Genomic DNA, 17,023 nt, shown 5'->3' on the forward strand with positions numbered 1-17,023 from the left:
CAATGTTGTTTGGAAACACAGTTCATTGTCTCCATTACCCTGAGTTTTTATCTCCCCACTTCATTCCTTCATAGCCATTCCATCGCAAATAGTCTGGTCATAACTATTCATCAGTCTTAGGCAGCCTGAAGTGGTGCCTGTCATTTGGACTCTGATAACATATCTTTGCCAAATGCTTCCATACTACAAATTTATTTTTGGTATTTTTTCCAATTACTGGATATTTTTTTCTTAGCTTCCTATTAATGTGCTAAAAGCTGGTAAAGTGAGAGAAAATCTAACAACTATGCTTTGAGCTGGGAAGGTAGGTGAATAAATGCACACACAGATTTGCAAAATTAGAATAAGGACATATCTATAGCACCCTCCCCCTCCCACACACTCACACACACATACACACACACACACAGACACACACACTCGCATACTGTGGTTTGGCAAGTTTTACTTTGTGTACTCAGCAATGTTTCAATCATTATCTCTGATTTGTTACTAATTTGCCTCTTCTAACTATGGTCAGAATCACTGGGCTAGCTGTTACATCACTTTGTGTGATCTGTTTTTCATATCAGCATAGCCAAGTGTTTTGACTGCAACCTAATGTAGGTCTAATTGAAGAGCAAAAACAGGTAATTGTGATCATATTTCCATTTGATCAGGGCTTCAAGCTAGCGAGGTCATTGCACTGTGATAGGTTAATTATGTTTGTCCTATTACCATAATTGCTCAGAGTAAAGTATGAAATTATATACTCTTACAAACCAATAAATTCCCAGTGCATTTTCCCAGGCTGAATTCATGGGAGAGAAATTGATATTTTCCTTTTTGTCCCTTATCATTTGGTGTCAATTCTGTCTTTGGATGAACTACTGAAGATTCTATCTATAAGTTCACAAAATTTCGTTGGAATTCCTTTTTTCTTTTAATAGACAACTGGCAACAATAGGTTCAAAGTTTTCACTACTTCTTCAACTTGAAATTCTAAGAATTTCTGTCGAAGATCTGTAAATGTTCATTGTGTCTTTAAGATCATCTCTCCAGATTATGAAGTGTAATCCATCACATGAATATAATCTTCCTGCAAGAACTGAAATGATGCGATTGATGGCTTTGGGAGATTAATCATGTGGAAAAGCATTGTGTAAGCTCAGACATAGCAAGAACCCTACAGTTATCACCTATAAATGCTGTTAATTCTCATATGATATGAGGTGAGGTATGAATACTAATAGCTGTGTAAGGAAACAAAACCAAAACAAACATGCAATTACAGTTGATATATTCATATTTTAGTACTGTCATTCATTGTCATTATTATTATTTAATGCTTGTATGTTGTGAATAAAGAATTGGCTTAAAGCAAAGGTTGTTAGAAGACAATTTATTGTACGAAGCAGTGTGAAATATTGAAAAAAAAAAGCACTATTGAACATACACCATGAATTATTATGGAAACCAAATCCCATAGAAAGTGAGAATGTCTTTGGTTAATAATAAAAAAGAAATCATTTCTGTTGTAGTGATGAAACAAAACATTCAAACATTATAACGTTAAATTCATCGGATAAGCATGCTAACGCTAAGATTTAAAAGGTAACAAAGGCTGTCAGCCTTCAAATAGTAATAAATACAAGTAATGTGTGTACTTTCTACTACAGGTACAGTACTAACATCATAGCTGCATCTTGTTCTGTACATGTATTAGGCTCCAAACGATGGTAATGGGGGGGGGGGGGAGCAGGAGGTCGGAGAGGGGTGGGGTAGACGGAGAACGCAGTTTCTGCAGGTCAGTGTAATAGCAATCAAGCAGGATTAACTCGGCTTCCTACCCTTTCTGATGGAGAAGATAAGCAATTTATATCCACAATCGTACCATGTATTGATTTCATTTTGTGGCCTGGAGTAGTAGGTCATGATGCTAAAAATAGCTCCATCTGATGTCTAAATCTGATCAAAAGGATGTTTCAGAAGGGAAGGTCCCATTGTCAGTGCATTAGTCGTCTGGCTCAGGTCATTATTTAGGACGTTATTCCTAGCTTCCTCTCCTCCTGCCCTTTATTTGCTTCCAGGGTGATGTTTTTCCCTTTTTTTTTCCAAAAAGGTTGAGGCAAAGTTATGATTCAATTTTGTTTTTCCCAGATGAAAGACTATCTTATATATGATTTTTATTGGGGACAAAAATGTGTGTTCAATAATGAAGTGTCTCCTTTTCCGGAAGTGCTCATCATTATGTCAGGAAACCGCCAGTCTTCATGCTGGTACTGGAGAGACACAATAACCTAGAGGGGGTTAAAGGGAAACTATAGTCTAAGACCAGTTACATGTATTGAAGAGGTTTGTCACATAAGAAAGATTAGAATACTACAGGCACAACAGTGAAACTTTAATGAAAATCAGTTAGAAATCAAAGAAGGTGTGAAATTGAAAGGAAAAATTAAAAAATTGAAAGATTTCGTGTACAAACTATATGCAAGTTGTGAGGTGATTACATCATCAACTCATTTGCATATTGATACTGCCTGTTCAAAGAGTATTTTGTGAAAATTTTACAATTTCATCATGCCCTTGATGTTCATCCAATTTTGATCAAATTTGATTGTTGTGCTTAAAAGATTTTACTCTTTCTTACCAAATTAACTTTCATCTGGTCAGGAATTCCCCTTTAATCCATGATACAAACTGTACCATGTCGTGTTGGCCAGTGGACATCCCTCTGGATCTCTCTCTATTCTTTTTCTTGCTGTCTCTGCTGATTGGCACAAGCTTTCTGATAGTGACTATGGAGATAAATAGGAAAAATAACACTCCTCAGGACTGCAGAAGTCTCTATGTGAACACATTTTAACCCGTTGAGGACGAGTCCCGAGTATACTCGGGCAGGTGTCTATGGGAAATGCGTGTTGTAGCAAAATCAGTCCGTCCTCAACGGGTTAAGAGAAATCTTCTTTTTTTTTTCTGCAAGAGGCCTTCTGCCATTTGTGGAACCCCCTCAGTGGTGTGCAACATACAATGTTATCTTTCTAATACATGGGAGGCAAACTGGTGGGTATTTCTTGATTTGGATGATAGTTCCTTGTCATAGTTCATCCTGTCAGTAATAGAACAAACCCATTGTCAGTGAGGGGAAACGGGTCTCATCAGAGACCTGATGCCCATAATCTCATTTCCCTGTTCCTGATAAAGCCAGTCTCTTGCAATCTGTTTCACATCAGGCCTTATATGTGCTGCAAAGTCCTTCTCTCGATAAAGAAAAGAATGGATTTATTTGCACGGAAGAGAATTGTCCCCACTGTGTGTGGTTGTTATACTGTTGGATTTCAGTTGATGTCCCAAGACACAGCAGCAACATGTTTGACCCGAGTTTGTCAGTCTATTTGGGGATAGTTCCCTATATGGAGACAGTGAAATGAATATGTGGCCAGAAGAATATGATAATTTTTTTTTCTAGATTTCTCTTTTTTTAACTTTCTGTTGTATAGTTCAATCTAAGTTGAGGTTTTGGAGTTTTTATTGATGTGCATGTTTTAACTTCCGGACTAGTGAACAACCAAAGCAGCAGTTTTAATGTAGAAGTCTGCTTATCTATCTTCATTGTTCTTTGTAGTCTACTTTGTAGTCTACTTTGTAGCACTTCCTGTTGGACACAGGGGAATTTTTTTTTAACCGGGCTCTACTTCAACTATTTTTGCTCTGTACTGACCTGATGCATTCATCACCACTAAAGTTGTTATATAGTTCTCAATTTTATCTCACTGTTAACTCCCATCTGTGTGTTAGAGAGGCAGTGTGCCATGATTAAAGGACAAGTTCACCTTCATAAATATAAGGATTGAGAGAATGCAGCAATATTAGTAGAACACATCAGTGAAAGTTTGAGGAAAATTGGACAATCGATGCAAAAGTTATGAATTTTTAAAATTTTTGTGCTGGAACCGCTGGATGAGGAGACTACTACAGCTTGTGAGTTATATGCGTACAACAGTATAAAGAAAATGTAAAGAAATTTCAACATATTTTCACTTTTTTCACATAATAAAAGAGCACTTGACTTGCCTCTTTCTAAAGGCAGGGGGAATAATATTACCCATAACAGTATGTCGGTAACAAGTCAAGGGAATGTGTACTTTTTTCAAAAGATGAAATTTTGTGAAATTCTCTTTATATTTTCCTTATATTGTTGTACGCATGTGACATCATACACTGCAGTAGTCTTCGTATCCAGTGGTTACTGCACAAAAACTTCAAAAATCTATAACTTTTGAACGGATTGTCTGATTTTCCTCAAACTTTCAATGATGTGTTCTGCTAATATTGCTACATTCTCTCAATCCTTATGTTTATGAAGGTGGACTTGTCCTTTAATGACCAAGGATACTTTTCATGTGCTATAGAGACAAAGCAACCTGTGCTAGACCTGCCATCATTCTGGAGCTGATCTCAAAGCTCCCAACAGGATTCCACCTGTAATAAACCTCTCACACATGAATTTCAATTTAGTCAACATGTGCAGGGCAACAGGATTTAAAACCTAATTGCAATAGCCAGAACAAATAGCTTGTAACCAAGCTTGTAACTTTAGATAATTCAAAATGTGATGCTTGCAGGGAATTGGCAAGATTTTAGAATTACCTCAGTACTGTTACATCATATGTGTAGGGAAGCCTTTTTTACTGGAATGCAGACTCTGTGTATGTAGATGATGCTGTAGTATCTTGTGTTTCTTGAGTATACACAAGTCTTGACTATGTCATGCAATTAACACAAGGATAATTCATAATTGAGGTGCTTCATCTACTCAGTCTGAAGTGCCACAATTGTATCATGTCTAATGAGTCATTGGCACATGTGCAAATGTCATATTTGGAGCAAAAGATGGCATGAGGTAGAATATTAAGAATTAATAAAGAAATTTATTGGCTCATCCTTTTCATCCCTTCACATTTGTGCAGTACTGTCGTACCTTAAAATAATTTTCTGTGAAAGCAAAAATGTACCTGGTTGGGAAAAACCCCTCATAATCATTAGCATTCGCTTGTTGTGGAGCTCATGCTGTAACAGTATGATAGAAATTATGATTTTCAGAAAAATGATGTGGTGTCATATGGCACAGTAGATAGGCGGATATTGAAAAGCCTGATAATATCCTGTTGGCTGAACTTTGGTGAATACTACAAGTGGTATCCAATGTCAATATGTGTGTGTGTGTGTGCACTCATCTGCATGTTACCTCAAGAGCTACAGTGTAGTCTACAATTCAACTTGTTCGTCTCCAAACATGATCTTATTTGAATCTGTGAGTACATCCTCACTCAAGAAATATGACTTAGAGGAGAACCTGTCCACAGCCAATCAAAAGCAATCAGGCAGGAGAAGGAAGATTGTAAAAAGCACAGTAAGATTGCATAATGAAGATGCATTCTGCTCAATAAGAGTCTAGCAATATCTGAAGCTCTCCCCATCATTCAGAAGTAGGTAGAATCTTTCAATGAATCCCATCCTGTCGTCTCCACTGGGGCTGACATCATGTTCAGGTTGTGTCCTTTGCGTCATGTCAGCCCCGTATAGAGACATTTCTGTCATGTTACATGCCATCCCTTCAGAGTACATGTGGCAGCTGATTCATTCCAATCACTTTGCGAGAATGCCACCGTGCATTAAAGGAACAGATGTCTCCCCGACTTCCAGTCCAGAAATGATAATTTCAGAACTGTATGTGAGTGGTTTATAAGGAGCAGCAGATATAAGTCTGTATCTCTCTTTTCTTTTATATTGCCATTGCAAATTTGTATGGCGCCCAAAAGATGTATGAGCCATTTGCAGACACTCACATCGCAATAATCCAAACAAATGAAGTGAGTGCATGCACTCATGGACTAAAAGTCTCTCCAAGAATCTATGCTGTTATGGGGGAATGTTGACAACCATCAAATGGTTCATACTTCTTTCAGGACGAAAAAGAAAAGGCGCATGAAACAAAGCCCACAAAATCCTGTGAAATCCTGAAATGTCTGTGACCATAAAAATGTACATTTGTCTGCCATGGGAGTGCCCTTGGGTATACTTTTGGGGGATGGGCTAGGTGGATTGGTCGGTTTGTTGCATGAGCATCCAAGCATCTTTCAAGGTCATTATGTTTGCTGACTTTGTCATGCAATGTGAACGATCGATGCCATGAGAAAGGCTAAGCTTGGCAGCTGAAAGATGGGCGCATCTGCCACTAGGGGAATGTGCCCTGCCCTACGACTTTAATGTCTTGAGCTTTTTTTTATTCCTCCAGGATTACTTGTGGCAGGTGAATTTGTCCATAGCCTCTTGGGGGATGCACTTGTTCATGTCATGTCAAACATTGTGTTGTTATGCAGATGATCTTCAAGACTGTATTTCTGGTGGTATTCATGTTATCAAGTGTAGGTACAGTAAGTGTAATCATGGCCAACTGAAAGTGTTCAGCCCATTGCCATATTATTTAACACTGTCATTAAAATGTTTTTACTCAGCCAAGTGATCAGTTTGTAATCACAGCATCTCAAATTTGTTTCATATGAATCGTTAGACTTAGGCAGAGACTCCAACCCAAAGCACCTTCTGATCAGGGGTTTCAGGCGGGAGAATCTCCAGAAAAAAAATTGAGAAAAAACAGTGACTTTCATGGATCTATTTCATTAATTTCATAAGATGTGCATGATAGGTTTCTCAATATCTAATGAGGTAAAACATGTATGATTTTCACATATCAAAGATAGGCCTATACTTTATTTTTGTGAAGCCTGGACTTTGCGCAGGCTAGCATAGATTAACACCACCGTTGCAGGGTACGCATATACCTGCCTAGCTGCCAGTGCACTTGGATGGCAGCTATACATTAACATTGTGTCTCCCATATCCGGCCAATTCGCTTATCCGGATGAGCGCCGGTCCCGACATGGCCGGATAATCGAGGTCGAACTGTATATATTGTTTTGGAATAAAGAGATTTTTGTCATCTAAAGGCCCTCAAAATTGCCTGTAGTGTACCTGAACTAAGTTATATTGCTCCTCATGTTTTCAGTTCATTAATTGTCTCACATGAACTGACTTGACTGACAGTGGGTCATTTTTTTTTTCTTTTCACACAGGTCTTTATTCTATTGTGAGGGTAGTACACTGCATTATACAGGTATAGGCAAGTATTTAGTCGGCCTGAACAATGTTTGTGCAGTCAAATTTGAAGTTGGACTGTTGAAATTCTATCTTTTAAAGAGTAGTGGATTATAAGGTATCATTGGATTTTTAGTGAATAAAAACCTAGAAAATTTAATTACTCTCCCTCTCCATCCCACCCTTCCTCCTCCTTTCTGTCTTCAGTCCTTTAAAGGTGCATAGTGCCGGTAGTGTAGAGGGCGCTGTTGATGAGATACTGCTGATCACCGTTAGCATTGATACGAAGATTACCGAAGTTGAGCTGTCATCAAGAGTAAAGTGCGTAGGTGTTGCTATTGGCGCCTGTAACATTGCCTTCGTTGCCTTCTCTGCGCATCGCGCAGTCTGTAGTAATGCCAGGGTGCGTGCATAATATGTGCTTGTTATTATGACATTACAAAAGAAGTTTGCTAAAGCTGTCATCCCCCTCAGCCGAATCATGGGCCGAACTGTGATCGGACCACTGACTACAGTGAATCGGACTTCTTCAGACTCGGGGAAGTGGGCCACAGCGTAAGCGCCAAAGAGGAGTCGATAGCATAGGTCTCTATAGAAAACTTGCGCCGTGCGCCCGCTTACGCATTTGACTAAAACACCAGGACCATGCACCTTTAATTAATGTATGTTATGTGTACACAAATGCAACAAATCCACAAAAGCTTTGTCACCATACTTCTGTTGCTGGGGGAGAAAGCAAATATAGAAAGGGTAGAGCAAAAAAGATCAGGAAGGAAATTGAAGTATTAGATATAACAGCAAGAGACTGAGAGAAAGAGACCGGCCGATGAGAATATGGTAGAGAATGAAAGGGGAATAGCTGTCGGGCAATTCCTTGTACCTAAATTGTTGCTATCAATCATCTCAGGGGAAATTAGCGGGTGATATTGAGACAACGATATACTCAAACAGCTTGTTACAGATTTGTAGGGGAATACAACTGCAGCTATTGTTGCATGTTGACGTGATAGTGTAGAGATGCCAAATAAGGGGTTTGAGACTATCAAATAAAGAAATGAATCTTGTTTTGAAATCATGGATGTGGCCTGAGAAGTAATTCTTATTGAAGTACTGTATACATTTATGAGCCATTCTTTACACTGCAGCGAGTCTTCCTGCCAACTGCTATCTGAAAATGAAAGTCTATACCTGCACTGTGTCACAAATTTTATGACACGTCAGTCACACGTGCAACTCTCAATGTGCTTACACACAAGTGTTATGGTAGAAGTGAATAAAATGTCAAGGTAAGCTCTACTTCCTAGATCATCTTTTAGCGGTCAAAACTGCAAATTTGTCTCCAGGAGCAAGCAAAAACTTGTTTGGATAGCACCTCTGGACCATGATTAGTCAAAATGTGAGTTGAAAAGAATTTTTGAAGAGCATGATTTGATTTCCTTTCTATGTACATCTAACATTAGCTGAATCCTCAGGAGGCTCTCCCACACTTTTGATACCCTATGAGGTTGCTGACGGAATCTCATGCAGCAGATATATCAATCAAATTTAAAGATGATACAAGATGATAAGTGGTGCACTCTCAAGAGAAATTGCTCACCTTGGTATAATCTCTAGTGATGGATAGTAGGCCCAGTACGAACTGCTTTCCTTGTTAGAAATTACTCCGGTCTCCGTCACGCTTGCCCTGGGTATACGACAAGAGGGTTACCAAGTTATTTTCAGAACTGTCCTAGACTTCACTAGGCTTTAGTTTGAAGAAATATTATCAAAATGGTAGTTGCAAAATGAATCCGTCTCGGCTCAAGGTGGATCGTGATTGTGACATTTGACCTTTAAAGCGAGTGGAAGCGCTCCACCCTGCGCTAATCGTTCATGGTTCTTACTGGGACGAGGAGAAATGCTGTGGCTAACGAGGTTCGTCTGGGTGAGCAGACTTTGTGTCGGAAGCTGCGCTGGCTCAGAGGAGCCCAGAAATGGCAGCATGAATCACGGGCGGTATTTTTAGGAATATTGCAGGATGAGGGGGGACTTTGGCCTAGTGGGGGCGAGGAAGGGGGTTGATATCTTGCCTCTTTGATGCAAACGTCACAAGGGCCACCGCAGCATCCTGAGAGGAAGGCGGCAGTAGCTGACTTTACTCCTTTAACCCACTGAAGTCTAACCCCGAGTATACTCGGGGAAGGTGTCTATGGGAAATGCGTGTTGTAGCAAAATCAGTCCATCCTCAACGGGTTAATCCGTCTCACCCACCCTATGGAGGCTGTCTCATGGAGTGACCAGGGAACCGTTACTTGGCAAAGATGACAGGGTTCAGAGACGGTGACTTTTGGGGGGAGGGATTTGTCCTGTTTACTTATTTTAGAATTAGAAACAGAGCACACTAAACTGTTTATGCTTGTTTTGATAGCAAGAAGCTGTGAACAGCGTCGCTTTTCTGAGTGGTGAACAACAGATCCCCATAAACTGCATGTTCTATATAGCTCTCAATGTATACAAAGAATTTATGACTTGTCTTACACAGGGAAGAATTATGAACTTTTCAACAAATGTATTGATTTGTACAGCCAATAAAGCATAAACAAAACACTGTATAGTATTACTGATAAATAATACATGGATCACGTAATCAATTCAGACCACACACACACACACGTGCACACAAGCACACAAACTGTCTGCTAAGTTCAAGCCTCGAGACCTGGATATTTTCCTTAGGAACAGATCCCTACCTTCTATATTTGACCAGATGGTGCAGTGTTCAAAGAAGAAGAAGGCATTTATGATTTATGTTTGCAACCAACATTGGTAAAACCAGGTAACCGCATCTTTAAATCATACCCGGTGATGATGCAATTTCTTGAACTCGATCAACCCTTACTGTCAGAGGCTGTGGTAATCCTGCATGATTCAATATTTACCATGATACATCACTGTGGTTGCGAATGATTCATTACTTACCTTGATAGACAAGTGTGCTGTGTAGCCAATCACTTGATTTGATAATAATGAACTGTTGAGAGAAATTAAAGTTGTCCCTTCAGCATGATGCAGATCTCAAGATAGGTGTGATGAATATACAGTAGGAATGCATAGTTGCTTACCTGTGTTTATTGTGCTGCAAGCTCCCAAAGACAATTAATATCCCAGTTTCTGTCAAGACACCTAAGATTCATCCTTACTTGACAGAATAGGAGAACCATACTCACTTCTGTGCTCAGTCTTGAAGTACATAGAGTACATCTCTGCAATAACTTTCTGAGTCAGCTTGGATTTGGTCAGCCAGTCACCAAGTGAACATTATGCCGCTCTGTGATTGGTTAACAAGCATGACGTAAGCAGCCAATGAATGCACTGGATTGTGTACAGCCTGTTATTGAATGGAATGAGACTGCTCCACTATGGAAGATGGGGTTACAGCATTGTGTGAAAGAAGGGACAAAACAGGATCAAGTTTGTATGAGAGGATCAAGTTTGAATGAGGGGAATTTTTTTGTCTCATGGAGCTGCAAGGTTTATCTCGTGCAACATTTGTTGAAATTTGATGCATTTTGTTGCCAGCAACTGTTTCACCAGAACTGTACAAAGTTCCTGGTTCATATCAAGTACAGCGTGAGATGAAATCTGCTATCTTTAGATCACATAAGGAAAACATTTTTCTTACAACTAAACTTAACAACATGATCATGAACTTGGTGAAAGGTCTTGGGTATATCACTTTTCATTGAGAGTGTAAAATGAAATGTCATTGACCATACTGATTGTATTAAATTTATTACTTTTCTTTTACATTCATACATATTTTGTACTCTTTCTTGGAATCTGTGACTACCACATTTGACACACTTATTCTTTTTTATGTTTTATCTATTTGATTATTCTTCATTTCTGCGTGCCTACAATGTAACTAATGTCTTCACTTTTGTTCAAGTCTCTACAATGTAGGTCCATCCCTTGTTAATTTATTGTGTATGATGCACTCACTCACTCACACACACACAGACACACACACACATACACACACACATGATACATCATTGTTTTCAATTTTCCTCCATTCTTGTGGCAATGTTCTTTCACTCTCTGCTCACATTAATGTAATCCCACTCTTTCCCAACATTGTGCACTCTTTTGCTCGCATGTTGCACTTTCATTAGCGGAGAATGGAGACACAGCTGTTGAAGGAAATTACAAGCGCTGCAAGCTCCTGCTTAGACTGGAGTTTATTGCTCTCCCCGAGTTTAATGAGTGACAAAATCCATGTAGACGTTGGATGCCTCGCAGGCTGTTAACCTCTCATCTTGAGAACAAAATGGTGTGCAGTGTGATGAACACACTGCATGTGTTCATCCAGGGTATCTTTTACCTAGTGGGATGAAAGTACCGGTAATAGCATTGTGGATAGATCATGACAGGATTTTGTTGTATAGTATAACAAACTTAGGAGGTTTGGATGTAACAAGAAATTATTACTGGTTGTTTTGTTTCGTTTTTTGTATACCTCCAAAGAATTAGGAAGTGAGATTTGCTAGTATGCTGCAAAAGGTTACTGTCACTTAACATCACAAAAGTAACGAAGGACTTTCTACACACCTTAACAGAGACCCTGAATATTAGTCTTGTACTCAGACACAGGCTGCATTTTTTTAACTGGAGAGAGAGAATTAAGACCATGTATCAGAACATGTTTTGAGTGGCGTTTACGAATGTGGTTTGAAATCTAATTCTTGGGTGCCACGTTTATCTAAACATATAATCATGTTTGAGTGTTGTCACTGTGGAGCTCCTTTGCGCCACCGTTTGACCTAGAAAGTGGAGGTCAACTGAAGCTCACGCTTTTTTGCAACTGACAGCGTGTAGACTGGAAGTTGACCATGGCAACTCGAGAGAACTTGCACACGTTTCAAAACGGCATTGTGTTTATCTACTTGCAGAAAGGCGATCATGGCCTCAAAAAAAAAAATCACCCTTGAATGGCATTTCAAATCAGCATTTCTAGACACATTTGAAAACACGGTTGCATTTATTGTCTATCAGGTAAAAATGCCTCAAAGGCGTGTAGGATCATGATTCTGCCTCAGAACATTTTTAGATAAAAGTACCCATTAATTGCCATGACAAAGCCAGTAGTGATTGTAATGCATACAGTCTGAAGGATACAGTATCCCTGTAATGCTGAGAGTTGAGGCATGGCCTTGAAGAATGCTGCAGTCACTGAACCGAGTGGGGTTTAAGGGAGATACAATATATGAAGCCATGCCTTTAATTATTTATTACTTTTTTATATAAAAATATGAGTATTTTATTATGAGTGCCTTGAACACCCTGAGTAGTTGATCATTCAACGTTCATATTGAGAAGATATCAAGGCAAGGCTTTTATTCCTTCATTAGGCACCTTGGTCTTGCTGCCATGGGATCTCGAGCTGGGCAGTATTACACCGAGCATGATTCATAATGTTACATATATCTTTCAATTGAGATATAAGTGCACACATAAATGACAAGTTGATCCAAACATAGGTGGATTTAGTGAATGCAGCAATATTAGTCAAACACATCAAATAAAGTTTGAAGAAAATCAGACACTCTGTTTCAGAGTTATGAATTTTAAAGTTTCAGTTCTGCCATTGATGGATGAGATGACTACAACAGTTCATAATGTCAAGTATTGACAGTGATATAAAGAAAGTATAAAGAAAATCCACAACATTCATTTTTGTAATGAAAAGTGCACATTACATCCTTAAATGCTGACATACGTATACTCAGGGTAAAATATTCCCACTGTTTTCTAAAAGAGGTACCATGTGTAAGTCAAGTGCTTTTTCATCGTGCTAGGAAAATTCCCCAGATTTTCCTAGTAAAGCTTCCCAGGGAGTCAATTCTAAAGTAAACTGATTAAACTGTAGATGTGGGTTGATTCCAGTGACTAGGGTCATGGCATGTGATATAAATTAAGCATCGAGCGTGAAATGGAAACACTCTTTATCAAAACTTACTAGTACTGTCACCAGGTGTCACATTTAATATTCTGTAGTTTCATACTGACAAAGTGATTGCCTATGTGACCATGTAACATATGAGAGTTTAGGAGTTTCAGGAGGTCATGTTGAGGAAGGACAGACTCATTGTTTGTAGAATCATACACAGTAGCTTGACGATTATGGCATCCCTGGCAATAACGTTTACGTGATACACAATATAGATGAAATATCGAAAGCAGAACAGCTCTGTGATTTGAGGTTACTGTTCCAAATATTGGGACTTACGAGAGAACTTGTCTGTTACGTGTTTAAAAAATGTTCAATCATGTCTATAAAAGCAAACTTATAGGACCGACTAGCACTGAGATTCATGGGTGGTCCAATTCATTCGCTGCCCACAGGGGTACATGCAAAAACCATGAAGAACACCAGTCAGCGAATATGTGCATCGAAGCGTACGCTCATCAGTAACGGTCCACTCCAGTCGAGACTCTGTGGCTGTGTGTGTACTTCCACAGAGATCAAAAACTACGCTGTACACAATTCCAATTTGTTATGGCTACTCTCGAATATATCCGAACTAGCTCAGCCATTCTACTCCATAAATGCCCATGCAACAGAGTCCCTAAAAGTTTTACCCCGGCCCTATACATGTTTCTCAATTCACATTTAGCGAGGCATGTATGGAGATGCGTCCCAATCTGGTTTTGTTTTAAGTACCCTGGATGCATGCTGACAGAACAGTTCGACCTCTATAACATGATTTAGAGGGAGAGCGTACTGTAGCCTGACCTTGTATTCACTTTCACCATGATTTGGCAGGCTACGAAACTCATTTCAGTGTCTAAGCACTCCATGTAAACATGACTATAGAAATGTGTGTTAGAAACATGATAACAAACAAGAATTTGTTTCCAGTGTGAAACTGCTGTTGCATTTTGTGAATAGATGATCCCTTTACCTCGATGCAGTGCCTCAAATCAGAAAATTCTTGTCTCTGAGGACCCCCTGGTGATAGATGAGAGACAGTGAGAGTTAAAGTAATGGGGTAATGGATGGAGTGTCATATGACCCATGTCGTGTCGTAATCTCGCCAGCACGTGGTATCAAGCCACTCATTTTCATCATGTATCTAATATGCTTTATGTGCACTTCAGTCGGTGAAAGCAGGTTAATTTATTACCGTCCATCTGCCTGGAGATAATCCTTGCCCTCTTACATGCATATTCAATTTCATGCTTTTGTTTTTTTTTGTCTTGTTTCCAAGTCAAATGTAATTTAGCTTTTGTCCTCTCAGAAACACACACACACACCTTGGAAGCGGGGGGGGGGGGGGGGGGTGCGATCACTCCTGTGTCAAATCAGTTATGTCTTCATGCAACAGGCTTCTGCTTGTGTCCGAAGATAGAAGCTACATGAAGCATGTAATAGATACAACCATTGTGAAGAGGTGATCGCACTTAAAACAGGTCATGAATATCTGGTGTCTATTTCACATGTGTTATTAGAGATGTTGAGACAAGAGGAACAAATGATTGAATTTCTTTGTAAGAAAAAAATGCAACTGGAAGCAGTGTGGAATTACTAATGAAACAGTGAAATCAAATATTGACTTGGGTTATTTGTACTTGTGTCCATTTTTAATTCATAAACATTGTCCATTCCTCAAATTTTCTTTGAAATCTTTAAATTTGTTTAATGTTTTTACAAGGATTGTGAACTACTTAGGAGATGATAAGCACTTCCTTCCATGATACACAGTATGATCTTTCTTCATTGAAACTGAGAAGATGTTTTTCATTTGAAGTGTGTCTATTTTTCTGAAATTTGATTTAACATTCTTGATATGAGTAAAATTCCCCCTTTTTAATTCAAAATATAAGTTTGATCCAAAATATAATTTTCCTTCAAAATGTATTTTTATTCACTGTTTGTCGGTATGTTTCTTGATCTGCAGAGGTTGTCAGCCCCAATATGTGACAGGACGTTTTGATTTCTGTATTCTCAATGGACCTTTTTCTCTCATCTCTTATATCTCCCCAGGAGTCTCCTGCCGAACAGGTCATCCTGCGTGACATCAGTCGGACCTTTACGGCCCACGAGAAGTTCAACAATGAGAACGAGGGCGGGCAAGATGCCATGTATAAAATTAGCAAGGTGGGTGCCGCGTGACCCAGGAGAGGTGCTCCAGCACAAGATGTGGTATTTACCCGCCAGTGTCAACACTATTAGCGTTGACCAATAATGCAAAGTGACTCAATTGCGCCTTCACCGCAAGCCGAGTGAAGTATTCTCGGGAAAGGTCAACCTGAGTACATGCCTTACATCAGGTTCAGTAATAGTGCATCTGTATTCACATCAGTGAGTGTCTTAAGACTGTTTGGCGCAGCCATAAGCACCACAAAGTAGTCACTCTGAATTTCAACATGTATTGGCAAAGTCCTCGGTATAGTCAAGGAGAGCCTTAATATCTAAAAGCATGATAAACACAGAGCTTGGCAAATAATGCATGTATGCTACCATGTGGTATGCAGTATCAAGCGGAGTCAGAGAGTCATGATGAATTGATTGACAATTAACAGGAGAGAAGCACAAATTAATTGTCATGAAAGAGATATTTCTGCATATATAGGTATGTATGTTTAAAAAAATCAGAACCATCGCTAAGGCCCAAAAAAAAAATTGTTGCATTGGCGTAACCCGCCCGACCCTAAAAATTCCGCCGACCCCATGTTTTTTTATTATTTTTTTTTGCTATCGATATCAAATATCTTGTTGATTGCGATCGCGATCGCACAAACCCGGAAGTGGAAACGGCTCTGGGGATATCGGATGTACGAGGGAGAGATCTAGCGCCTCGCATAAGCCTTCCTTGATCAGTACGTCATCTATTTCCAACACGGACACGTACTCTAACAAGATTTATTCAGTGTATACATAGCATTCAGACTGCGGTGTATTGTGCACAGTTTTGCCATAGGTTTCTTGTGTGGAGAACTTACACGAATCTGTATTATGTGGTACTGTAATAGAGATCGCCGTGTGCGATGAAAAGATCGTACATATGGGTCAATTTGCATCCATCTTATCTAAGTCAAAATAGTGAAATATGAAGTGAAAACATTCAGGATAAGGATTTCAACATCTTTAAATTCTGTGAAGGGGTATAATTCCAGTAATATCGGCCTCATAAATGATTTGTAGAATAGATGAACACAGCACATTCGGTGCAGCAGTTGTAACTGTTTACTGAGCTGAGCACGAGTTTTACACGTAAAATGCAGGTAGCAAAAAAAAAAAAATCCGCCCGACCGACCCTATTTGAAAATCTCATGTTACGCCAATGCAACAATTTTTTTTTTTTGGCCTAATTTTATTCATCTGTGATTTGTTTCCAGAACTTAGCAGCTTGCTTTCTGTGAGAGGCAGTATACTGCTTTTAAACAGTAAATTCAATCTGTGTGAGAATATGACATCAGATATGAATGAAAGATATTACTAACAGCAAAATCCTTTTAAAGAAGATTAAATTGTAACATTTTACGATATTAGTTTTGACTAGTACCCACAAATTCAAGAGTACAGTAAATTCAGTTTGAGAATGTGACATCAGATATGATTGTAAGGTATCATTAGCAGCAAAATCTTTTCAAAGACGATAAAATTCTCCCATTTAACAAACTTAGTTTTGACTAGCACCCACAAATTCAACAGATTGATTTGAAAGAAAATGAATTTTCTGCCAACAAACACAGCCTGCTTCTATATTATGACATTGTGATATAAGCTTTTTTGTTTTTATTCATATGGTGTTTTTATCTCACACAGTAAGAATCACTCAGAATGTTTAGTCTATACTTTGTGTACTCTACCAGCCAATAATAGGTTTTGACTATAATTCCT

General features: G+C 39.0%; 1 protein-coding gene across 1 annotated transcript in view; it reads left to right on the forward strand.

Moving 5' to 3' along the window:
• LOC140241216 (rab GTPase-activating protein 1-like) overlaps positions 1–17,023 on the forward strand; it is a 76,915-nt gene that overhangs the window by 46,192 nt on the left and 13,700 nt on the right. Inside the window, exon 10 of the mRNA XM_072320970.1 lies at positions 15,164–15,277. Coding sequence (XP_072177071.1) covers positions 15,164–15,277 — 114 coding nt within the window. The remainder of the gene's footprint in view (positions 1–15,163; positions 15,278–17,023) is intronic.

Source organism: Diadema setosum, chromosome 17 (genome assembly GCF_964275005.1).
Source record: "Diadema setosum chromosome 17, eeDiaSeto1, whole genome shotgun sequence".
In the NCBI taxonomy this organism is placed as follows: Eukaryota; Metazoa; Echinodermata; class Echinoidea; order Diadematoida; family Diadematidae; genus Diadema; species Diadema setosum.